Source organism: Mytilus galloprovincialis, chromosome 13 (assembly GCF_965363235.1).
Source record: "Mytilus galloprovincialis chromosome 13, xbMytGall1.hap1.1, whole genome shotgun sequence".
NCBI classification, from domain to species: Eukaryota; Metazoa; Mollusca; class Bivalvia; order Mytilida; family Mytilidae; genus Mytilus; species Mytilus galloprovincialis.
Genome location: NC_134850.1, coordinates 53,566,303 through 53,593,344, shown reverse-complemented (window position 1 = coordinate 53,593,344; position 27,042 = coordinate 53,566,303). Strand labels below are relative to the sequence as shown.

The window sequence follows — 27,042 nt, the reverse complement described above, 5'->3', positions numbered from 1 at the left end:
GAACAATCAATAAGGAAAGAAAAGACTTCTATAACATGTATAAGTTTTGTTCTGTTTTGTATGGTTCTCATAACAATCCAATTCTATTTTTAAACCGTTGAAATACTTTTGGAGACATTTTTTTTAACCCTAAATAGGTTGTATTGATATTCATTTCCATTCGGTCAATTTCTATTTAATGCAGCTCATATTATATAAACTCTGAAAAATTGTCAATAGATAAAAACACAATCTTATTCATTTATTTTTCAGACTTCATACAAATTGCGAGTTAAGAAAGTGTCCACACCAGACGAATTAGTGAAAATGACTGTAGATAAATGGTCAAGCAAATCAGGACAGAAGACTATAAACTGCAATGATTATGTTCTTCAAGTTCTTGGAATGAATGATTTTCTTTATGGTGATAATCCTCTGGTTATGTTTAAGGTGAGTAGTTATCATACATAATCACATTACATGCAGAGACGGATGTAAGTTGGGGGTGGGGGCAAATTGCCTCCCCCTGTTGTGGGAAAATTTTTGTTGATTATTTAGGGATCATTTAAGCATGATTGGAGTGAGTCCCCTCTTTTGCAGTCAGTGGGCCCCCTCTTATGAACATTTCTGGATCTACCACTGACATGTATCTAAGTTCATAAGAATCCTTTATCCTAAATATGCTTATAATTTGCTGCTGGACGTTACACAGCGATCAATCATTTTCATCATAAGAATCCATACTTTTGATCGGCTAAAATCAATGCACGATAACTTCACAACAATGCATCGGAAAACAAAATTGGCTATACTTGTAATTAAAATCCATTTATATGCAAATAATGCATAAGAACTTTGAGAGTTTTAACACAGTTAAATTTACATAATGTTTGCACAGAAGTTACAATCCAAGTGAATTAACTTGTGAGGTAAACTGAAACAGCCATTATGAATTATGTACATCTGTTAGTAAATATAAATGTATTTATAATAAAATTTGAGCACTTTATATTAGATTGTCATATTTCCCATTAGTTCCCTAGGTTATTGTTCTAGTTACCTCTTGAAAAAAAAGACAATTTTAAAGAAAAAAGTGATTTTAATAGACATATGTTGTGATTTGTTGTATTAAATATGTTATATAACTTTTGAAAATATATTCTAATGATATGTTCAGTACACAATAGATATTTATTAAAGAATACATAATTATTTCTTTTGTTGTTTGAAAGGTTTTATTTTGAAATATACCATGTATACTTGTATCTTTTCTTTTCAGTATGTTTATTCCTGTATTGTGAAAAACACAGCACCAGAATTTTGGCTGAAGCATAAATCATCTGTCTTAGGCAAGTTTTAAAAAGAAATTTTATTATAACATGCAGTCTCTGACTCCTGTATCTTCATGCTTTTTACATTTTAAAGTGCTGTTAAAAATATTCTAGCAGAATATGATCAGAGATTATAGCCCTTTATTGCTAGAATATTTGACACTTATAAATTAAAAATGTATAAAGAACCTAGAGTATTCTGTCGTTTTGACTAACATTTGTTTTACACTGTTTTACATGTGTATTAAAATCGATACAATACTGTGATTTCATTATTTTCATTGGTACCAATTTTTATGGATCAAGGAAAAAATTACAAGGACTATAGGAAATTTGTTATTTGTCGAACTTTTAGTTTTTTGCATCACCATTATAAATGTAGACCATGAAAATTTAAAAATCACAAATAATGATAAATCCACTTGATTTATAATAACGAATATTATTTTATTATCATAGAAAAACAAGAGGTGTCACAACCACACAAATCTTCCAGAACGTCTTTCCAGGAAGAAAGAAGAAATACTGTGAGATCAGAGAAGAGAAGTGGACACTGTGTGTGGGACATACACCAGAACTTTTATATAACCTTACACACAGCATGCAATGTTCAAGTTCCAGAAAACTGCAGAAATCTAGTGAGTTTGTTGTTAAGTGTTCAAAACACTTCATTTTTAGTGGAAGAAGACGTCAAGTCTTCTGAAGACTTAAGGGGCTGACCATTGGCATTGAGTCTCCGTATGCCGCATTCATTTCGTGTATTACAATTTCAAAACAACTTAGATTCCTGACACCGATTTTTACACATGATTAGGCATCTGAATCATTTAATTTGTAAATTATGATTGTAAAACAATCACTATCGTAAATATGACCCTTTTATTTATGTAAATTATTAGATTTCATCTCATCCACATGAACGTTATTTGTTTACTTGTAACAGCTAGGATGTTTTAACTGTAGATATTTGTATTACGCATGCGTGAATTTGGTATCGGGACAACTCGCCCTGTTTACAAGTTCGCCCTTGAAGTTACGAATTTGCAATCCTGCAGACAAGAAGATTTTGTTTTTATATAAATAAAAAGGATATATAAAGTGTTGTCTTTATTCATGGTTTTCCTTTGTCATGTGAATTAGATGCCCTTCGTAACATACATGTGAACCTCCCGTTCAGGAGAAAAAACTCCCGTGTATGAAATTTTTCAGACGCCATATTTGATCATTTCTTACTACTGTACGGGTGTAATTGACACCTGTGTTAAATTTTACCTGAACATCAAAGAAGATGTATAATTATATGGCTTCACTTGACAGCTTGGGTGTCAAACATACTGGTAATCAACGATGTTTACCTCCGGCTAACTGCCGTTGTGTTATCAAAACGATGTGTATTGGGAATATTGAAATACTTTTTTGTTACTTCCCTTTGTTTTATCCTGTTTTCAGTTATTTTGCTTTTAAAATGTAAATTGTAAAAAGACTATAAATGATTAATATTTTAATCAAATAATCATAAAAGGATGTTGATTAAATGAATTTAAATGATTTTGGACAAATAAAAAAATTAAAATTTATAAATTATTTTAGCAATCTAGACCTCCTTTCAAGGATTAAATTGAAGTTTATATCATAATTTTGTTTACAACAGAATGTTGTTTTAATTAATTTACGATGTTGCAAATATACATGTGGAGCTTATTTCTTTCTTATTTGTCTATACATTTACAAATGATAAGGAGATGAAGACATGAACAAAAATATATACAGATAAGATATATAAATATAATGATTCATTTGCTAGCAGTGAACAATCATTTGTCAAAAACAAAACAAAACAAAACAAGAAACAGATTCTTCTTATTATTTTATTTTATTCAAATAGAGAGGCAATAATGGAACTATAAACATTACAATTTGATGGAAATTTGAAGAAAAAACACAATTTCTACATCATTTGGTTACATTTATGACAAAATTTATGTCGATAAAAAAACATGATGTTTTGACCATTCAGTACTTAACCCTTTCCTCCATAATGACGCTTTTTGACGCCACCCCCTTTACTCCATAATGACGCCTTTTGACGCCTGTGTAGTACCTCAGTTGAAACACTTTGACTACAAAGTGTCTGCAGTAGACTCAATAAAATTTGTATCCAATATGAAAAGGAATATCATAGGAATATTCTACTTAAATTTATTTAATGAAATATTTGTTTTTTGCAATGCATTTTAATACTTTAAAGCCTATTTTCAGCATTTTATTGAAAAATTCTATTTTGTGTTCATTTTTTACAGTGGGTTGTGGTGATCTTCCAGTTAGGTTACCCTCATTTGGAGTGTTGTTCCCAACCTGTTAAAGGTCCATCTTTGTGCATAATTCAAAATTGGAAATTTCAACAAGCATCTAATATTCTTAATCTGGAAAATAAACCCTGGTCTGCTAGCTTCATGTATATTTTTTCTACTGATTTAATATATAACTAGAATCATGCAAACAGACTTAAGGAAAAGGCATGTAAGTTCATCATACAAATATGACACTTTTTCTAGACAATCCAGATCTTGCAAAATACGTCGCTAAAAATTGTAACCTTTAAAATTGTTGTGCAGTAAAAACCCATATGGGAACTTTCAAAAGTTGGCAGGTATGTAACAAGTCTTACTATTTTTATGCTCCATTTATGGGCAATATGTTTTCTAGTCTGTCCGTCCGTCCTGCTTCTGGTTATAAAGTTTATGGTCGAGGTAGTTTTTGATGAAGTTGAAATCCAATCAACTTGAAACTTAGTACACATGTGTTCCTCTTGATATGATCTTCTTAATTACTGCCAAATTAAAGATTTTACCTAATTTTCATAGTCAACTGAACATAGAAAATGATTGTACGGATGGGAAATCCATGTACTTATGACCTTTTCTTGTTTGAAGAAAAAAAATACATTTTAACGATAATGGAACAAAGCAGCCTGGGTAAGTGGGGCTGCTTTTATGGTAATTCAAGTTACCTTTTATTCACCTTCTTCCACTTCAGAGCTATCAGCTCTTTGATTATGGGATTAGTGCATTATTACTATTTTGTGTAATTTTCCTTTGATCTGTTTTTGTTTTAAATTTTTTTGTTACATCATGCTTGAGATAAAAAATTATTTTGAAAACAAGGATAAAAAATTAGCCAAAACTAAGAGTGCACCTACCATTGTTAATGTAAACATCAATAACATCATAGGCAAAATAGCAATAATCAGATTATGGATTGTTTTCAAACTCCAGGGTTTTTCTCAGCCACATCTCAGCTCAGGGCTTTGATCAGACTGCTAAGAAAGACCCTCTTGTTTGTAAACCATTGATAGTCCATAATTCTCAAAGTTATTCTTCTAGAATGGCATGCTGTAAATAGTAGTACAGGTTCTTCCAAACAATAAATTGTTTCTATAACATATTGGATCATATAAGTGACTTACGGTAGTAGTGTATCTTTTGAAAGAGATCTTTAATAATATGTTGACACATTTCAGTGGAAAAATTATGATAAGACAGGTAAAAAAAAACCAGTGTGCTGTTTTAAAAAAAAAAAAAATTACCAAACACATCAAATAAGCAAGCATTAATCAACATTATTATCCTGCAACCAGCCAATTGTTGTAGAAATAACAGTTACACAATTCACTCCGAACTTACATTTAAAATGACTAGAAACCAACTTATTTTCAGGAGCGATTTATTTTTGCTACTTTGGCGGGAAGAAAATTAATGTGAATATAAATCGTCGTGAATATGCAGAACTTGTATCTAATCTATTAAACTACATCAAATATGTTTGAAAATTGCGAAATTAGGTGTCTGTGAAGTTGACTACAAAGGGCTTAACACGAAATAAAGTATCAGTGAAAAATAATAAGGTTTACAGTGTCTTTGATTATAAGAAATTTTTTGTAGTAAAATATTAGTGAAAAGGAAAAATTGTTATATTTTCGATACCATATTTACAGGTACGTTTGTGTGTAGGTGTGTTTCATGGACCTGATCCTTTGTGTAGTATACAGGAAACCAAAGAAGTCTTCGTCTCACAAGATGGACTGTGTAGCTTTAATGACTGTATTAACTTTGATATTAAAGTACAGGACCTTCCTCAAATGAGCAGGTTATGTTTTGGACTCCATTGCAAGAAAGGAAAGGTAAGGATTTTGATAGTTTGTTAGTCTGTGAGTTTGTATATGTTTTATAATTGCATTTTCAGAAAATTTGTACTCCTGCCAGAAGAATCACATGGGTTTTACTCTCTATAGTTTGGTGGGATTACACCTAGAAGTGAAACAAACCTTGCAAGTAGTATTAAAATTTTGTGGTCAAGTATTTCTTTATGCAAACACTGTTAACACATTTCCACCAAATTATTTTACAAAAATCACACAAACTATGACCGTTCATCACAAATATTTATATTAAGACACACAAAAAAAGTACGGTTAAAGGACAAAATATAATATTTAATATAATTTAAGTAATATCTATTTACAGGAACCATTATTATTAGCTTGGGCTAATATTCCAATTTTTGACTACAAATCAAATCTACAAAAAGGGAAATTGAAGTTACCATTATGGCCAAGATCAGAACTTATACAACAGGAAGAGTCATACTGTTTCCCTGTTGGTAAGTTGATTCTGTGTTTTACTGTAGAAATGTCAGATGGTTTAAAAGGCAAAAAACATTTAATTCTTAAATTTACAGTCAGGCTTTACATCAAGATTAAAAGTAAAAATTGAAGAGTATCACTTCAATATAAAAATGAAGATGTGGTATGATTGCCAATGAGACAACCGTCCACAAGAGACCAAAATGACACAGAAATTAACAACTATAGGTCACCGTACGGCCTTCAACAATGATCAAAGCCCATACTGCATAGTCAGCCATAAAAAGCCCCGAAATGACAATGTAAAACAATTCAAACAAGAAAACTAACGGCCTTATTTATATAAAAAAATGAACGAAAACAAATATGTAACACATAAACAAACAACAACCACTGAATTACAGGCTCCTGACTTGGGACAGGCACATACATATATACTGTGGCGGGCACAAAACTAGATACTTTCCAAGTCACAGTCGTGTTTAGGGAATTATAAATTTACTTCTTTGAAACATTTTCCATAAATGTTTTTGACAAATTGCACTGAATTTATAACTTTGTGTATTTCTCGGATTTTGATTGGCTAATGGCCTGAGTTAAAAAAAAGACATAGCCCCTGGTACTTCCTGCTCATACCCAGGTGTTTCTATCCATAAACCAGGTGAATTTCATGCTCATTTTGTTAATTTCATGGTTGTTCCCAGGGTAAAATTGAATTCTGTAGGTAATTTCTATTCTTAAAAATGGAATCCCCTTACGATTTTATCCTATTATATCGATCTTCGGCATTCATTTCAAACAAATAATCATGGTTGTTGTTCATTAAGCATTTGATTGAAATATATCTTTTTTTTTTATTCCAAGGGCAGAAGAAATAAGTCCTCAGGAAGATTTTTGCGTTTGTCGAGTTTATAGCATTTCTTTGACAGTTTATTATCTTTATTATACAGGAACAGTGGCCACAAATCCTCAGGGAGATTGTTCTATGATAGAATTTAGTGTTCCAGATTTTACTAAGAAAGGATCCATATATTACCCTCCAATTGAAAAGGTATGAGAAACAAATTCAAAATAGAAAGTAATAGAAATTTAGCATGTTGTATTTCTTTATTTTTACAATTATATTGAGAGAGGGGAAGAAAAAAAAAAAGGGAAACTCTAATCTACTCAGAAGTCACAACACACAATGTCATGGTAAAAGCGGATACAAAACATTACATGAAAAACAAATGACTGTGCAACACGAACTCAACCAAAATTGGGGTGATCTCAGGTGCTCTGGATAAAGCAATGTTCAATGTTAAAGCAAGATTAGAATAAAAGATTTGAACTGAAGCCAGTGTGTTGTCTTCAAGACTGAGAAAATGGTACAGAAATTCACTTTCATAGAATGTTTGATGAACTCTGTTCAATGTAGGATAACTTAAGATAAAACAATTGAATTGACTCCAAATGATAGAAACTTAATACACCCAAAATTAAACAAAATATATGGCATGAAAATTACCCAAAACATATGGGAACACAGCTTTTAGTTAAGATGAAATAGAAAACAAACCAAATATTAAAATGACTAGCTTATACATGTTATATAGATTCAATGACAAATTAGATTAAATGGCATTAAGAAAAATATGAAAGCATGACAACCACTGTCAAAGTAATAGATTGAAAGTAAAACAGTTACAGATAGCAAACAGAGAAAAACAAACACCACAAGATAGAAACTATACACATTGTGCATGGTATTAATAGTTAAATACATTGTGTTAATATTATATACATGCTGTGTTTATATGATATGCACATTGTGTTATAAATATTCTACACATGGTAAACTATAAACATTGTGTTACAAAATGTATTAATATTATACACAAGGTGTAATATTATATACACATTTTGTTTTTAATACTACACATCCTGTTAGTAACAGTTATATTGTGTTATTTGTTACTTGTAAATACATTATTTGATCTGAAATTACAACACAGGTTTTACAATGTGCCAGTGACCATATGGAAGAGCCAGGGAAATGTGGGTCACCAGTAAGTCGGGGTTGTCTGTTATGGCATGAACCTCACTGCACATTCTAGACTTGTTGTTTTATGTATAAATTTTAACTATGAATATTCATTAGATGTAAATTGATGATCTTTATTTTTGTTGCAAGGGAAGCATATGTTTTTTGTTTTGAATGTAGATTTTGTTAGTGACCTTTTATCATGAGTTTAATATCATTTTTTTTTTATTACTTTGTCTAGAATGAGAAATTGTTTATATTGGGAAAAAATTTTGGTTATATAGTTTTCATTAGATTATTAGATAAATTTAGAATGGCCTAAAAACATTTATAAAATTGTAATGAATATTCATATTTGAATAAATAATTAATGGTGGATGGTGTATTATGTTTATGCATGATGTTGTTTATAAAGTGGCATGTGGGACCAAACTAAAATCAATAGATCTTTTTTTCAAACTTTGCAAAATGTTTCTATCATTGACACTACTATTAATTATATCAACATGTTTTTAAAACTTTGATGTATTAGATAAATTAGTACAAAAGAAATGCTGGCAAATAGCAAAAAAAAATCTTTTTGTGTTTTTCTTTTTTCTTTTTCATATCAAATCCAAAGATCAGTATTGACTATTGACTGTGTTAAAAAAAAAAGTTTGATGCAAAAGAGTACAAATTTTGGAATTAGTACAAAAAATTGCATACCCAATACTTACTAGCTCAAGCAAATTTTCTGATTAAATTTTTGATATGATTAATCTTAAAATTCCTCTGATTTTGAAAACCTGTACAGATATCAGAATGTGCAGACTTTTGGAAAAAAATGTAGATATCTGTATGTGCAAAATTTGGGAGGAAATCTGTTGATTATTTGTTGAATTTTGTTCACTAAATATAAAAAGGAAAAACATTATCTGTTTAATATATCTTCAATAAGTACATTTTTCTAACAAATTAGAAATGTATTTTCATCTAAAAAACTGTCAATATTAGTACTTGATCTTCCTAGTGTAACCACTTCCTTTATTAATAATAGATACACACTATACTTAATATATAATTAGGTTATATTTATAATTTAGTTATTGCATGACTTACACTATCTCAGATTCACAAGTATTTCATGTGTATTAACAAGATAAATGATACAGAATGTTGTACCAATTTTCATCCTTTTTTTATTTACCCTATTTCTGCAGAAAGGCGTTGTAAAATTGAGTCATATGATAAATTATAAATTCTGACCACCTCTTTTTTGGGGTCCATATTTTACCATTCTAAATTTATGTCATTATTTCATAAACAAAAAACAAACTTGTTGATACTTGTACTAAATAAATCAATATACCGAGGATGAAAATTGGTGAACAATTTCTGTTCAGACTTTTATCTGTCCTCCACCATATTAACCCTGCATGTTCTCTGTTTTTGTCAGGTGTTAGAACTGGCCAGTACTTATATAGAAGCTCCAGGAATGCCAGGCTCTACTGTATGTAGTATCATATATACATAGTTTATATGTAGCCAGCTTGTGCAGTGATGTTTGCTTGTATTACATATAGGATGTCATGAATAGAATTTTCAAAGGAGAAAACCAAATTGTTGATTTTCACATAATCCAGTTATTTATGTTATTTTAAATTTAATATATTTAAGTGATCAAAGTTAATTTCTGTTCATTTGTAAAAAGTTAAAGAGACATAAAGATTTTTAATTTATTCTCATACATGCTAGAAATAAAATATGTTGCTTGCTTTTTTTTTGCACTAATAATTTTTATTGCTAATGTTTTTATGATTTGGAGAAATGGATATTAATGCCATATCTTTAGTTGTTTCTCTTTAAAATATTCACAACTTTTAAAGATATGGAAGATTTAGAGTTTAAGATATTATACTAACTTCTGTCAGTTATTGAAGACTGTGCTGCCCGTCAGATGTCTTTTGATTTTTTTGTTTGTTGGTTTGATGTCTTATTGAAATATTTCCCCAGTACATTTTCTTGTATTTGTTAAGATTATACATCTTAACAGATCTAATTTAATTTAATTCTAAAGAAAAACATTTTTAAATTGTTAAGCTTTAATACACCTTATCGCTATTTGTCTCCCATTACTAGACTTCACACAGGTTCCCGTAAAATTTTGATGTCATAATACAAAATATTTGACCCCACAATGGAAAGTGATTGTTGACAATGTTGTATGACGTTAATAGTTTAAACAGGACAGATTATTGGGTCAGCCGGGAATATGGGAATATCGATAAGGTGTATACATTAATTGTTTCAGGTTATTTCTTAATTTTTTATGTGAAATTAAGTGTTAAAGAGATGTGTGTGTTTTTTGACAGCAGGAACAGGTTTAGAAGTACATTTTGAAAATTAAAAAAAATCATTACTTTAATCCAATGTTTATGAATGTCCCTCTAGATCCAAACCTTGTTTTAATTTAACTACATCTTTTTTATAAATCCATGTATACCAACTAAATTATTTCTTTATTCAACTCATTTTGGGAGAATTAGCAAAATATCGGACATAAATGGACAAGAAAGGGATTATCTTTGTTAGATTTTTTATAAGATTTTGTAGTTTAGGATATAAATGGGGAAGTTTAAGTTATAATGGCATAAATAACCATAATGATTTTATTATAATTGATGAACTGTTCATTTCTAGTATTTACAGTACAGTTAAATTTGAATTACTTTTAAAAGTATTATTTATGTTATATTACCATTCAATCAATTACTTTCAAGTGTTTATATGCAAAATTTGTACATATTTATAAATCAGGCAATGATGAAAAAATTATATTCTGGCCTTACTTGAATTTTATAATTGATATTTTATGATATAACTTATATATAAATCAAATGATATAAAGAAAAATAACTCTATGCCAGAATTGAATATTATAATTGATATTTTATGATATTTTAGACATGGAGACCAAACAAGAACATTGTTCAGCAACTAGACAGCATACTGAGAGCTAATCAGTACACAATACTTCAGACATTGGACGAACAGCAGAAACAACTGATTTGGTGGATGCGTTATGACATACGTGACAAATGCAGCGAGTTCCCTCACGCTCTGTTGTATGTGTTATATTCTGTCAGCTGGGACAACCATATTGAAGTTTCCAAGGTAAATTACTCTGTTATTAATACCACAAAACACAGATCAAGATTGAATGTTGGTGATGTCACTTAAAAAGTTTTAGAATTATGCCCCTGAATTTTTTGTTTTATGTTCTTTAACTTAAGTTTGCCACAACCAAATGTTATGAAACTTGTACACACTGCTGATTACCACAAAAAAATTATCAAGTTTGATTTTTTGTGATTGCTTTAAACATTCTAGAGTTATTCCCCTTAACAAATGGAAAATTTGCTGATTTGCTGGTTCCTATTCTCTAACTTAAGTTTGATTCAACCAAATGTTTTGAAACTTGTAGACAATACTTTACATTACCACAAAAATCACATACTTTACATTACCACATAAATCAGACCAAGTACAAATTTGGGAAGTGTCACTTTTACTATTCTTCAGTTTTGTCCCTTTCAACTTTATATGATATGCAAGTGGGGGTATCATCTGTGTCCCATTTACACATTCCTGATTAGAGCTTGGCCAATGGCGGATTGCCCTATAGTGATCAGTATGTTTTCCTATGTCACGGTCAAAAACTGGTTTCAGTTGACAACCCCATGTCCTATGGTAAGGATCCTGTCCGCTCTCTACCAAAGGACTGGTATGATTTCAAAGTTTAAACTTGACATGTATTTTAACCAACACCAGAGGGCTTGTCATTATGTATGTTCAACTTCCTAGCTCAAAGGTCAAGGTCAAAAACTTTGCCATGTCCTATGGTAAAGATAGTGTCCACTCTATATCTTGAGAACTGTTATGATTACAAAGTTTATACTTGACATGTATATTAACCAACACCAGAGGATGTGTCATAATGAATAAAAAACTTCCTAGGTCAAAGGTCAAGGTCAAAAACTTTGGTTTCAGTTGACAAACCCATGTCCTATGGTAAAGATACAATTTTCTTACCACATGTTATCCTCAGTGGGGCCCACAGAGATGGCTCCCATTTCAATGATATCTAGTTTATTTTGTGATATTTCTGGATGATCTGAACATATGATGATATATTTCATACTATGTACTATTTATATATACTTTTTCAACAGATGCAGGCTCTGTTACAGACATGGCCTACACTAGAGGCAGATCAAGCCTTAACTTTGCTAGATTTTACATTCCCTGATAAATATGTCAGAAAGAAAGCCACTGAATGGTTAGATGAACTGCCGTAAGTATATAAGCATTTCATTGCCAAATTTAACCTTTTAAAAGGTTACTGTATAAATAACAAATGAATATACTTAACATATCCACTATATTATCAGTATAACAACTACTTTGAAGCTGATATTAGCAAATTGGGAAACAAACTGGATCACTAAATCATAATTTTAGCCTGATACATCTGAATTATTTTGACTACCATAATGTGATGATAATTAGATGAAAAAAACTGTTAAAATGTCAAATTTTCAGTTAAAACAGATTATAGGTGAAATTAGTAAAAACCTGATATTTGCAGAATTCTGCAAAATTTTGACTGTTTTTACCATGTAGGAAGTCATCAAGCGTATTTACTATGACTTCTTGAAAGTTTTAAATGAAATTTTTTTATTGAAAAGTAACTTGTGTTATTTTATTTATTCGACTATGTCAATAGTAACAAATGGGATAAAGCCTGAGCCAGATCAAAGAGTAATCGACAGTTAACATGCATTTCATGAATATTTCAGTGATCGGTCTAAACCTCATAAAAAATTTAATCGTTATGTACGGTATGTATGAATGAATGATTCTTATTCTATAATCTATAGTTGTGTGATAGAACACTCTAAACATAAAAGTTGAAATCATCAAATAAATAATCTAATTGAAATTAATTATGGATGCCCCTGTCTAGTAGAGGGGGGAGGGGGCATTGAGTTTTACCCTAATCAGTCTGTACTTACGTCCAAAATTTGATTACTGTTCTCTTACTTAATATGTTTGTTTCAACCAAATGTTATGAAACTTATACAAAATGCTTATTACCGCAAAACACAGATCAAGTACAAATATGGGTAGAGTCCCTTTTACAATTCTTGAGTTATGTCCCTTTATAATGTTATATGCAAAATAATATGACTTGATTTTTTGGGGAGATATACTATTCTCAATTATATTTGACTCCATCCTAAGCTGGGCAAAAGTGTTGTCCCCCTGAAAATAGGACTCTCTGCTGGATAACTTTTGTAATGAAGAACATAGTTTCACCAAACTTGCTATCTGATTCAGTCATTGAATGGGGTGTCTCACATGCCAAAATCAGTCAGCTTGACTTTAACCCATATGATATTAGAACCTTGTCGAGGGCATAACTGATTACTGTTATACTGAAGAAATTTGTTTAACCAATTTATATGCGATAAACAGATCTAGATGCATTATAGGAAGGCAGGGTTTTCACATATCAAAATCAGGTCACTGTGACTTTTACTTTGACCGCTGTTGATTTAAACTTGAATTTGAACTTTTTTAAGTAAAATCTATTACTGTGGATTCTTTTATTTTCTTGGGTACCAATTTTCGTGGATTGCGGAAAACTTGCATTTTCATGGATATGTAATTTCATGGTTTTGCCAAAGTCTGCATACAACCTGGTAGAAAATTTGTACTTCGTTGAACATTTAAATTGGTGGTTCACCTGTACCCACGAAAACCACAAAAATTGGTATCCAACGAATAAAATGAATCCATAGTATTTTAAGGACTAGAATTACTTTGATTAAAACTCATCTTGAACAGTCATCTGTCAGGGATTTGTAAAAATAAATGCAAGAATTAACTTTTTAATTTACAGCTTTTAAAATCTTAGCGTTTGTTCCCGAGTCAGGGTGATTCTTTCAAATAAACAATTTACATGCATGTGCGTGTGTATTAGTCATGCTACGTGTTGACCTCTTGTTTGCTGTACATTATTTAAATTTCTCATGCTTATCATATACATTTTGTATAAAGAAGCTTGAAATAGTGACCTTTTTCTACTGGAAAATCTTAACTTCTCGCTACATACATGTAACTTCTGTCAGGTTTAATCTTTATATGTGGATGAAAGACAAAAGTCACAAAAACATGATCTAGGCAGCTATTGTTTTTACTGCCTTTCAGGCTTTGATTTTCTTGTGCAATCTGTACTACTTCAAGAATATTATAATGCCTAAATTACAAGAAAAAAATCAACAATAATAGAAAATAAGAGAATTTCCAAATTTCATTTTTTGACTTGACAAATCAGTCACATGTATGAATAGTCTACCTTAGAGGCTAGTCAATTAAGGAACTTTTTGAAGAATGCAAATAACTCATTCTGTTTGAAAATTTAAAAAAAATCAGAAAATATAAGAAATTTTGTGTTTTTACATTTTTTAATTTCTTAAATTTTAATAAGGCACCAAGTATTCTATGGATATTTAAGATGTTAAAGAGAAAGTAAATATTTTATAATGGCTCATCTGATAAGTGGAGTGCTGCCAATACAAATAGAGGTACATACCTGAACAAAACAGAGCAGAAGCATTGTACATGACTGCTTACTTTGATTTGATTTGATTTTTGGTGTTTTAACGCCACTTTTAAGCACCACATTTAGGCTATTTTGTGGAGGTCAGTTTTTGGAAAGATTAGAACTTGTTCTAAATCTTTACTTAGGCACCAGCCTCCCTAACAACAGGACAGGTTAGCTACTGTTACTAAATGTATTCACACTGAAATATAGTTCCTTATGGTTCTGATGTATGTGCACATAATACACATATAAACTGAAAAAAAACTGGGTATATTATTGGAGCAGTTCATTCAAGAATGTATGTCATTAAGGTGTGTTGATGTGCAAGCTTTTAAAAAACATTTTGATTAGGTAACTAGGTATTGATTCAACTAGTATGATTGACAACTGTCAGTATCACTAAACAATCAGAGACAAGGTGAACCTTTAATTACAATGCCCCACCTCCTAAACTGCCAATCAAATTGACCACATTACTTATCAACCTCAGTCTTACATAATTATACAGACCACTCAATATAATTCTTAATACACGAGTATTTGACCTCATAATTGCATATACATTTGTGTATAATTGAATACACAAATGTGTATTTTAGATGTTTGATATTTATAAGGATGATAGATTTATTTATTGCCAATTACTTTTGATCTACATTACATAAAGTGATTCTGTAAATAATATCTAAAAGATAAATGATTAATGGATTAACAAGATCTTAAAAAAAATGAAATATGAATATAAATATGAATGAATAAAAGGTATTTAAGTAAGGCCTATAATATACTTGATAAATTTCCAATAATCATCTGTAATTAATCAACAATTAAATTAGTACACTTTTTTTATCAGGAATTGGCTTGAAACAGTTTAAAAATTTTAAAACTTTTAATTATAACAAACCATTGTTTATTAGTTTAGTTCCCATCAATCATTATGTCTATTTTAGTCATTTAAATTTTTATTAGAAGTGAATATATATTTTTGCAATCAAGAAAGAATCCACATTTCAATAAGATAAGTTTTTTAATTGGTTTACGTTGAAAAAGTACATTTTCAATGCCCTGTGTTGAAAAATACTTTAAAAATTGATCAAAAGGCACTCTAAAACTTTTAATCTTCAATGCCCTATAACCTCTGTTTCAACTTTCAAAATTCCCCATAACAACATTTTTCAATTTTTGTTGTTGACACTTTAAAGTTTTAAGCTGGTGGTCCAGATTTATGTCTTACAAGGATAGTTGGTAACATTTACTAGAAGAATTTTTGCTTTTTTTTGTTTTTTTGAAACATGTTCAGAACTGGCAACATAATTTCGATAAGATATAAACTGCAGTTTAAATAAAATTGTGCAAATTAAGAGACCCATATTATTTAATTTGAGCTCATTTTATCCTCATACTGGAAAAGCAAGTTTCCTTCTAAAGACCTGCTGTTAATGCAATTTTCAGCAATAGTGCTTTATTAATTGTAAATTCCCCTCCACCACACCTTAATATGAAATTATTCAAACTACTCTTCTAATCTTTCCATGAGTGATTTCCATCACTTTGATTATTAGTGAGGAAGCCAGAGTGCCCGGAGAAAACCACTGACCTTAGATAGGAAAACTGAAAATCCTAGTCAATTAAGATTGAAGTCAAGTGCACCCGCACAAATGGGGTTTGAACTCACAACCTCAGTGTTGACTGGCTAGTAATTACAGTAGTAACTACTTAGACCACTCGGCCACCGAAATAGTCTCTTAAGAAATAGTTGGATTCATAATTTTTAAAACAACCAGTTTCTTTTTAGCTCACCTGGCCCGAAGGGCCAAGTGAGCTTTTCCCATCACTTGGCGTCCGTCGTCCGTCGTCGTCGTCGTCGTCGTCTGTCGTCGTTAACTTTTACAAAAATCTTCTCCTCTGAAACTACTGTGCCAAATTAAACCAAACTTGACCACAATCATCATTGGGGTATCTAGTTTAAAAAATGTGTGGCGTGACCCCGCCAACCAACCAAGATGGCCGCCATGGCTAAAAATAGAACATAGGGGTAAAATGCAGTTTTTGGCTTATAACTCAAAAACCAAAGCATTTAGAGCAAATCTGACATTGTCTAAAATTGTTTATCAGGTCAAGATCTATCTGCCCTCAAATTTTCAGATGAATCCGACAACCGGTTGTTGGGTTGCTGCCCCTGAATTGGTAATTTTAGGGAATTTTTGCTGTTTTTGGTTATTATCTTGAATATTATTATAGATAGAGATAAACTGTAAACAGCAATAATGTTCAGCAAAGTAAGATTTACAAATAAGTCAACATGACCGAAATGGTCAGTTGACCCCTTTAGGAGTTATTGCCCTTTATAGTCAATTTTTTACCATTTTTCGTAAATCTTAGTAATCTTTTACAAAAATCTTCTCCTCTGAAACTACTGGGCCAAATTAAACCAAACTTGGCCACAATCATCATTGGGATATCTAGTTTAAAAAATGTGTGGCGTGACCCTGCGAACCAACCAAGATGGCCGCCACAGCTAAAAATAGAACATAGGGGTAAAATTCAGTTTTTGGCTTATAACTCAAAAACCAAAGCATTTAGAGCAAATATGACACGGGTAAAATTGTTTATCAGGTCAAGATCTATCTGCCCTGAAATTTTCAGATGAATCGGACAACCTGTTGTTGGGTTGCTGCCCCTGAATCGATAGTTTTAAGGAAATTTTGCTGTTTTTGGTTATTATCTTGAATATTATTATAGATAGAGATAAACTGTAAACAGCAATAATGTTCAGCAAAGTAAGATTTACAAATAAGTCAACATGAGTGAAATGGTCAGTTGACCCCTTTAGGAGTTATTGCCCTTTATAGTCAATTTTTAACCATTTTTCGTAAATCTTAGTAATCTTTTACAAAAATCTTCTCCTCTGAAACTACTGGGCCAAATTAAACCAAACTTGGCCACAATCATCATTGGGATATCTAGTTTAAAAAATGTGTGGCGTGACTCGGCCAACCAACCAAGATGGCCGCCACGGCTAAAAATAGAACATGGGGTGAAATTCAGTTTTTGGCGTATAACTCAAAAACCAAAGCATTTAAAGTAAATCTGACATGAAAGTAAAATTGTTTATCAGGTCAAGATCTATCTGCCCTGAAATTTTCAGATGAATCAGACAACCCGTTGTTGGGTTGCTGCCCCTGAATTGGTAATTTTAAGGAAATTTTGCTGTTTTTGGTTATTATCTTGAATATTTTTATAGATAGAGATAAACTGTAAAAAGCAATAAATGTCGGCAAAGTAAGATCTACAAATAAGTCAACATGACCGAAATGGTCAGTTGACCCCTTTAGGAGTTATTGCCCTTTATAGTCAATTTTTAATCATTTTTCGTAAATCTTAAGTTATCTTTTACAAAAATCTTCTCCTCTGAAACTACTAGGCCAAGTTCATTATAGATAGAGATAATTGTAAGCAGCAAGAATGTTCAGTAAAGTAAGATGTACAAACACATCACCATCACCAAAACACAATTTTGTCATGAATCCATCTGCTTCCTTTGTTTAATATTCACATAGACCAAGGTGAGCGACACAGGCTCTTTAGAGCCTCTAGTTTTTTTCTTTATTGATGCTGATGATGAATGATAATCCTGTATTTTGTATCTTTCAGTGACGAAGAATTGGCTCAGTATTTGCTACAGTTGGTGCAGGCTTTGAAGTATGAGAACTATTTAAATTGTGATCTAGTCAAATTCCTGTTACGGAGAGCACTTCAGAATCGTAATATAGGACATAAGTTATTTTGGTTGCTCAAGTAAGTTTTCCAAAGGAGAAGGTTTATGAAGGGTTATAATTGGCCCTAAATTTTTGATGTTTTTTAAATCGGACCAAAAAGTTCAAAATTTCACATAGAAATACTTGTGATAATACTATTAAGACCAAATATATTTTTTGGCACCTTCCTTTAAAATTTATGAAGCTATGACCCCTTAAATAAACATCATTTGTATTTTAAGGTCAATTTTGGTCAATTTTTTCAATAATTTGAATTTTTATTGACCTCCATCCACTTCCAAAATGTTTTCATATTGATGAAATCTATATCAAAATTGGAATCTTTTGGTTACAAAACATTTTGGATCGTAGGTGGCAGCAAAGGTTTTCCTAAAGTTTTTAGATCTGAAAATTGCACAAAATCGCCATATTTTGACAAAGTGTCCAAAATGGTCTTACTTTGGAGAATGATATGCACTTTTATGGAAAAAACTGATTTATTTAGCGTTAAGTCTTTTGAAATAGACCCAGTTAGGAACCAAATTGTGACCTTTTAGGTGTTTAATGATAAAGTTGATATTTTAGGCCATTTTGTGCCATAAGTGAACCTTGTCCTTTGCACTTATAATGTTATTGATTGTGCATGAAATAAACCAGGCATAATTGATAAAAAGACTTTGTTGTACACAGTGGCGGATCCAGGGGGGGGGTTCCGGGGGTGCGCACCCCCCCTTTATTTTTGCCGATCAATGCATTTGTATCGGGACATATGTTTTGCACCCCCCCTGCACCCCCCCTTTGCCCTGGGTTAGCACCCCCCTTTCGAAAATTCCTGCATCCGCCCCTGGTTGTACAGGTTAATGACTAAAATCTGTTATCTTGTTGATTTGAGTCACAGTTTTATAAAAAAAAAAGTTTATTGATATTAACTTAATTTAGTCTCAAAATGAGGCTATTTTTATCAGTTATTGCAGTTTTGAAATAGATTGCAAGAAGTTTAAAACCTTGAAATTTAAATGAAGTAAAACATGTTAAAAAATGCTGATATTTTAGTGATCTCCTTCATGTTACCTGATAGCAAAAAGATGGAGACTTGTCATATGTACCTTCTCTTTTCTTATAAAATCTCAGTGGTAAGTTAACTGATTGAAGAAACTGAACCACTTTGAATAAATCTTTAATCTTGTTAAAATTTTAAGTTTTTTTATTTCAGGTCAGACATGCATGAACCCTCTGTTACCGTCCAGTATGGTTTAATCATAGAAATATATCTCAAGGCAAACCCCAGTCACATGTCCATCCTTGATAGGCAGCAAATCATCCTACAGAAACTCAAATCTATCACAGATATACATACCAAAGCAGCAGTAAGTATCTCATGATCTAGTCACATGACAGTCACATGTCAACCCTAGATAGGCAGCAAAACATCCAAACCATACCAAAGCAGCAGTAAGTGTAACAATATGCATTTTGAGATTTTAGAATTATATGATTTCAGTAATTAGTGTTTGAGGTTATTTTTCATGTCCCATTTATGGGCATTTTGTTTTTTGGTCTGCGTGCCATTTGTTAGTTTGTTCGTTCATCCATCCACCTTCTGTTCGTTCGTCTGTTCTTCCATCTGTCTGTCCCACTACATGTTAAAGTTTTTGGTGAAAGAAGTTTTTGATAAAATGTTTAAGTCAAATCAACTTGAAACTTAGTACACATGTTCCCTATGAAATGATCTTTCTAATTTTAATGCCAAGGTAGAGTTTTGACCCAAATTTCACGGTCCATAATAAACAATAGTTTGAGTGGGAATATCAGTGTACTATGGACACATTCTTGTTTCTTCCTGCTAAAAATATTTACTTCTGGTTAATTGGGTATACATATCTAAGAAAGATCAGTTCATTTTAAACAATGGAGTATTTATTTACACATAACCAATGCTGAGAGAAAGCAGACATCAGAACTGATGTTCATGGTCACAGATACTTTATCCTTATTGTTTAATTTGATTATAAGTGTTGTTTGTATTTCTTTGCCTTTTGACTGTCCAGGACTTACTAAGAAGCAGAATTGACCGCAGAGTACATGGTTTGTAGGTAAACTGTTTTGATTTTGCTAAATATTTAACACATACACACAGTGTGCTCAGTTTTAATACTATGATTTTCCTAAAATTACATACCTGCCAACTTTTCAAAATGCCCATGGGGGTTTTGCATGCAAGATGGCTGTCATAGTCATAAAAAAAACCTTCAAGGGGCCTTCAAATACATATTGTTGATTTTTTTTTTCAGAATTTGAAGAAAAAGGCTAAAGAAAAAGATGACTCTCCCTTGCAGAAGGTTATGCAGCAATCTGCATACAAAGAGGCGTTCTGTAAAATATATAGTCCTATCACCTTAATGTATAAATTAGACAAAATTGTGTAAGTACATACGTGTACAAAGAGGCGTTCTGTAAAACATACAGTCCAATCACCTTAATGTATAAACTAGACAAAATTGTGTAAGTACATACATGTACAAAGAGGCGTTATGTAAAATATATAGTCCTATCACCTTTAATAATGTATAAATTAGACAAAACTGTATAAATATAATTAAACAGGATGGTTGGTTTGAAAAGAAATATTATTAGTTTTGTTCAATTTCTCTTCGTTCTCAATAACAAAATCATCTCCATCTTTTAATTCTTTACCCAAAACAGAAAGTACAAATGATGACGAAGAGCAATTAAAAAGGACAAGGGCAATTTCATATTGCTTTTGAAAGCTTAGAAAAAAGCAGTTTAAGGTCCCTTTCTAATAATGTTGTAAATTGGTATAAGAAGATGTGGTATGAGTGACAATTAGACAACTCTCCGAGGGTCAGTCGTCAAATGGTCATTTTTAGCTACCGTTAGTGTCAAATTGGTTAAAATTTTACTAGAAATGTCAAAATATCCCTATCGTGATTCGTCAAAGGTGTTAAATTCAGGGAAAAATTTAACGTGATTCATCAAAATCAATAGATTTTTTTTATTGTCTAAAAGAAGTGTACATTTTATCGTCATACATCAAATATTACCGTTAACGATATTTGGCTATAATTTTTACCGTTATTCGTCATGAAGGTACCCCAATTTAGTAACCACCCTCCTCAGTCTCCATCCAAGTCATAATTTGTAAAAGTTAACACAACGGTAATAGGTAAGCTTATTAAATGAAAATCATATTTGAAATAGAGTAAGTTATTATAAAAGATTTTATTTAATTATAGTGAGAAATCCTGTAAAGTAATGGACTCTAAAAAGAAGCCGTTTTGGTTGGAATGGACAAATGATGATGAGAAAGGACAAAACATACAGTTGATTTATAAATGTGGAGATGGTGAGAATGTTAACTGTTAACACTATGTAGTTTAGTTACACTATATAGTATAGATTAAGCCATAACACTAGGTAATAGAAAGCGAAGGATATGGGGTATCGATTCATGACACAAAATCAGTTCATAAACAGCAAAAAAAAAAAAAAAAAAAAAAGACACACAAAAAGCAAAGTCACAGCACTTTTATTGCTGTTCTTTATCTCAAAGTCACAGTGAGGCCTTCATCATGGAGCAAAAAATTCTGACCTCACTACAAGTTTAAGAGGGCTCCTATAGAAGTATAGATTAAGCCAGAGCGGATTCAGTACTCAGGTGGGATGGGTGGGAGGTGGTAGAGGGTAATTATATTGTTAAGTATAAATTCACTATTTTTACTATCAAGCCACCTTTACAAAAACCCTGAAACTGACCCTGATAAGGTATAATTTTTCTATTATTTCCCCTATACCTCTAGCCAATATTGAATAAACAAACTCACAGCAATGTGCACAGTAAAACTTAGTTTTAAAGAAGTTCTAGTTAGATGACCTTGATACCAATAAAATTGAGAATGGAAATGGGGAATGTGCCAAAGAGACAACAACCCGACCATAGAGCAGACAACAGCAGAAGGCCGCCAACAGGTCTTCAATGCAACGAGAAATTCTCGCACCTGGAGGCATCCTTCAGCTGGCCCCTAAACAAATATATACTGGTTCAGTGATAATGAACACCATACTAAACTCCAAATTGTACACAAGAAACTAAAAGTTAAAATAATACAAGACTAACAAAGGCCAGAGGCTCCTGACTTGGGACAAACATATATATTTTCCGTCGTAATTACATTTTGGTTGTTCAATGGCTGTTGTTACACGTTGAAATGACAAAATTTAACTGGCCGCTGACAGGAGTTAAATAATATGGAGAAAACATTTTAAAGGGTCTAAAAGTGATCATATGAGATATGTGACGGCTGAAATGAGGTGTCTGTTAAGTATAAAAAGGAAGATGTGGTAGTTTAGAATTAGTTTAAACATATTTAATTATAGTGGATTGGGAAACAAGTTTTGCAACTTATATTAAACCCTTTCCACTTTGCGGGTGTGAGTGCTGCCTTGTAGCGGTATTAGAATAGAATAATTATTCTAATCTAACATAATGGATATTTTTTTAAAGATTTACGACAAGATATGCTGACATTACAGATTTTAGAAGTCATGGATACTATATGGCAATCAGAAGGCTATGATCTCAGGTATGACGATAACAAAATCAAATATTTCTTATTGTGATGTAATTTTTTACCTTCAAGAAACATACTAATTATTTTATGGATAACACACTTTTTTTATGTCCCTTTTATGGGCATTATGTTTTCTTAGTCTGTGCGTCCGTTCGTCCTTCCGTCCGTCCAACTTTCCCCGCTTCAGGTTAAAAATTTTGGGTGAAAGTTTTTTGGTTGAGGTAGTTTTTGATGAAGTTGAAGTCCAATCAACTTGAAACTTAGTACACATATGCATGTTCCCCATGATATGACCTTCTAATTTTAATGCCAAATTAGAGATTTTCCCTCATTTTCAAGGTCCACTGAACATAGAAAATGATAGTGTGGATGGGGCATCCGTGTACTGGGGACACATTCTTGTTTGTAATTGTTGACATTCATGAACTGTATTCTATTTCAGACTTAATCCTTATGGATGTGTTGCAACTGGATGTGAAGAGGGTATGATTGAAGTTGTACAGAAATCTTTAACACTTGCCGGAATACAAAAATGGAGAAAACTAGGACTGGATAAGAGATCACTTTATGATTGGTTAAAACATAAAAATCCATCTGAACACAGGTAAAAATGTTGTTTAAAGTTTGTCTAAAAATTGTTATGTCAAATGGACAAAGGCCCAAATGTCTAGAAATATGCTGGTAGACCCTCTTTCAAAAAACAAAGGCATGAATCATGAAGTAAATGAGTGATTCAAGGCTGTTAAAAGGTACATTAGTTTTAATTATTATAAAAATAAGTATGATTTATTTGTTTGAAATATTCATAAAAGCAGAATATTGAAACAATAACATGAATAATTGGCAGCAATGTAATATTGCAAAAACATCACTGATATATTACTGTCTTGTATATACAATAATTCAACCTGGTATGGGTCTGTACAACCTTTTATTTGCCTTTGGAGATGGGTAGTGTATGTGCTCAGCATATTCTGTCATTAGATAGAACAAAATAAAAAGATTAAAAAATGAAACAAGGGAACAATGGAACCACGAGAAAGAACTATTTCTTATCCGATTCTTTCTACAATAAATAATTCTTATAATTGTAAAATGATGACATATATATTTATTTAACCAATATATCAAACAAACATTGAAAATAATCAAGATTATAGAAAAATCCTATAAACTATCATTTATTTTATTGAAATATGGCATTAATAAAATGCTGTGTAATGAGTAAATATCAATTTCTGATTTCTGGTGATTCATTTATTCTCATTGGTATCATTTTTCATAGATTGAGAAATACTTGTAATTTTCCCTGGATATTTTGATATACAACCTTATGGAAATGTGTGATTTATTGAACATTTAAATTTGTGGTTGCCTGTACCCATGAAATACACAAAAATTGGTACCTAACACATGATAATGAATGAAAACTGGGTATTACAAATTGTGTACATTATATCTATTCTAGCAAGTTAAGCTCAGCATTTTTCTATTTGTCTCACTTATTTTCAGTTTACAGAGAGCAGTTGAAGAATTTAAGCTGTCCTGTGCCGGATATGCTGTGGCAACCTACATCCTTGGAGTTGGTGACAGACATAACGACAATATAATGATGAAAGAAACTGGACAGGTAGTCAAGAGAATTATTTTTATAAAAATTTGCAAGCTTGTTATTGTTTAACAGTTATTTTTTTCCCGAAATTGCATTGATTGCCAGATTGATTTTACTTCTTTGAGTTGTTCTTAATTTACCTAGTACCAGAATCATGGCTGGTAATCTACAGGCCCAGAACAATTGGTTCTGCCATGAAAACCGTGAGAGGATTTTTCCAGTTGTGCTGGAGTGGTGTAATTGTCACTTCTTCCCTTCACGCATTCACAATGTCCTCAATCAGAACCTATCTGGTCGTTAAAGTATGCACCACAGCATAGCATTCTCCGATTTTCAATATTTTGATCAGTTGAATTAGAAAATTACGATTTAGAAATGTGCTTACCTTTTGAAGCGGTGACTATTACTCCACTCAAGCACAACCGGGAAAATCCTCTCACAGTTTTCATTGCAGAACCAATTGTACTGTGTGTGTAGATTACCAACCGTTAGAATATCCTATCACACAAAAGGTAACCTGTCAAAAAATTATAAACTTTGAAGTTAAAAGTCAATAATTTGACTAGTCTATTGTTCAAAATTTATACTACATTAAAAATATTATACCTGCATGTATTTGATGTACAAATGAATAAATTATAAAAATCTGACCTGAATACATGAAAGTTTCACTTGATATACACACAAAATAAAACTCACCTTAATTTAATTTTTATATTTCAGTTGTTTCATATAGACTTTGGACATTTTCTGGGAAATAAAAAAACAAAGTTTAACATTAACAGAGAACGAGTGCCATTTATTCTTACTAGCCATTTTGAGTATATCATAAAAGACGGTGAAAAAAAGCCACAAAATTTCACAGAGTAAGTAAAAATTCTAAAAATTAGATTTTATTGTATTTTTGTAAGTGGAAACTATTTAGTATGCATGTGGTAGTTAACTTCAGCTAGATTTTATTACTGGGTTTTCACTCAATTATTTGATTTATAAAATGATGTGCATGTTTTATAATATGTTTTACCATTTTATCAAAATTTTCACTTTAGTTACAAAAAGAAGTGCATGGTGTATCAATGTTTAATTTAAAGTTCCCCATGCAAAGTGCTGAAAAACATATATACAAGCGGCATGTTTTATACCTAACTTAAGTTTCTGACATATCTTGTAATCATATAATGCATTTGTAAAAATAGGTTACTTGTTTTATAAATGAGATTTATGCTAAAATATGGGAGGCTACTTTAAAACTTAATTGAAAGGGGTGCTGCTGGGGTATTGTTACCCCACCCTTTTCACATTTTTGAAAATGTATACCTTTTCATATATTTCATGTACTGACTATGCCTATAGATTGGGTCCTCTATCAGAAATAAAATTTAACTTATCTTTATCTTATCTTATATTGTGTAAGTAAAAATGTGACCTTTTCCCATATTGTTTGGGTTTCATGTGGTGTAATGTAAGAGTGGAATACCTAAAAAACAAATGAGAAAAATTGGTTGATAAAAACATTTTGGAACATGGAAAGGACAATATATAGTCATAATTTAAGATAGGTTTATTCCACTGATTTTTATAGTTCGTTCTTATGTTGTACTGTTATACCACTGTCCCAGGTTAGAGTGAGGGTTGGCATCCTGCTAACATGTTTAACCCGCCACATTATTTATGTATGTGCCTGTCCCAAGTCAGGAGCCTGTAATTCAGTGGTTGTTGTTTGTTTATGGGTTACATATTTGTTTTTCGTTCATTTTTTTTTACATAAATAAGGCTGTTAGTTTTCTCGTTTGAATTGTGTTACATTGTCTTATCGGTGCCTTTTATAGCTGACTATGCGGTATGGGCTTTGCTCATTGTTGAAGGCCGTATGGTGACCTATAGTTGTTAATGTCTGTTTCATTTTGGTCTTTTGTGGATAGTTGTCTTATTGGCAATCATACCACATCTTCTTTTTTATATTATTCTTATAACAACAACAAAACGACAGAATTGATGTACAAATAAAATTCAGTAAACCTCTGACAGATGGGTGTTAATTGTTCCTGATCAGCAAACGTCGGGCTCAGGAAGGGGGAGGGGACATTTCAGGCATTAGCACCTGTTGCTATTGTTATTCCATGTTGTTATTGGTGGGTGGGGGCTTATAAATATTGTCCAGAATAGAATTTTATATTGCATGAGCTTGCGAGTGCAATACTTGTTTTACGATGAACAATATTCTCCAATATTCATGCAATAACCCTTTTATTGTATAGCAATATAATATTTGAAAGTAAAAAATGGATTTAACTCAGATTTTGTTGTAGATGACGTCATGAATTTTGAAGATTTATTGCACTAGTGCAATATTAGAATTTATTCCACGCTAACTTTTGGTTTCTTTCTGTGGGAAATATTATATTGCTATGCAATAATAGTAATAATTACTGAATGTTATTTTTTTTTTACAGTTCTAT

General features: G+C 31.5%; 1 protein-coding gene across 3 annotated transcripts in view; it reads left to right on the top strand.

Moving 5' to 3' along the window:
* LOC143056660 (phosphatidylinositol 4,5-bisphosphate 3-kinase catalytic subunit beta isoform-like) overlaps positions 1 to 27,042 on the top strand; it is a 45,912-nt gene that overhangs the window by 13,699 nt on the left and 5,171 nt on the right. The window contains exons 7-24 of one of the 3 annotated variants that reach the window (XM_076229817.1): positions 253 to 429; positions 1,259 to 1,328; positions 1,770 to 1,948; positions 5,305 to 5,490; positions 5,834 to 5,969; positions 6,903 to 7,003; positions 9,411 to 9,464; positions 10,919 to 11,128; positions 12,187 to 12,308; positions 12,814 to 12,855; positions 18,279 to 18,422; positions 19,596 to 19,749; positions 20,674 to 20,804; positions 21,637 to 21,746; positions 22,905 to 22,983; positions 23,414 to 23,575; positions 24,484 to 24,601; positions 25,307 to 25,449. In XM_076229817.1, the coding sequence (XP_076085932.1) occupies positions 253 to 429; positions 1,259 to 1,328; positions 1,770 to 1,948; positions 5,305 to 5,490; positions 5,834 to 5,969; positions 6,903 to 7,003; positions 9,411 to 9,464; positions 10,919 to 11,128; positions 12,187 to 12,308; positions 12,814 to 12,855; positions 18,279 to 18,422; positions 19,596 to 19,749; positions 20,674 to 20,804; positions 21,637 to 21,746; positions 22,905 to 22,983; positions 23,414 to 23,575; positions 24,484 to 24,601; positions 25,307 to 25,449 (2,318 nt within the window). Of the gene's footprint in view, positions 1 to 252; positions 430 to 1,258; positions 1,329 to 1,769; positions 1,949 to 5,304; positions 5,491 to 5,833; positions 5,970 to 6,902; positions 7,004 to 7,946; positions 8,001 to 9,410; positions 9,465 to 10,918; positions 11,129 to 12,186; positions 12,309 to 12,813; positions 12,856 to 18,278; positions 18,423 to 19,595; positions 19,750 to 20,673; positions 20,805 to 21,636; positions 21,747 to 22,904; positions 22,984 to 23,413; positions 23,576 to 24,483; positions 24,602 to 25,306; positions 25,450 to 27,042 lie in introns of all 3 variants that reach the window. The other 2 variants (XM_076229816.1, XM_076229819.1) reach the window with 2 other exon arrangements.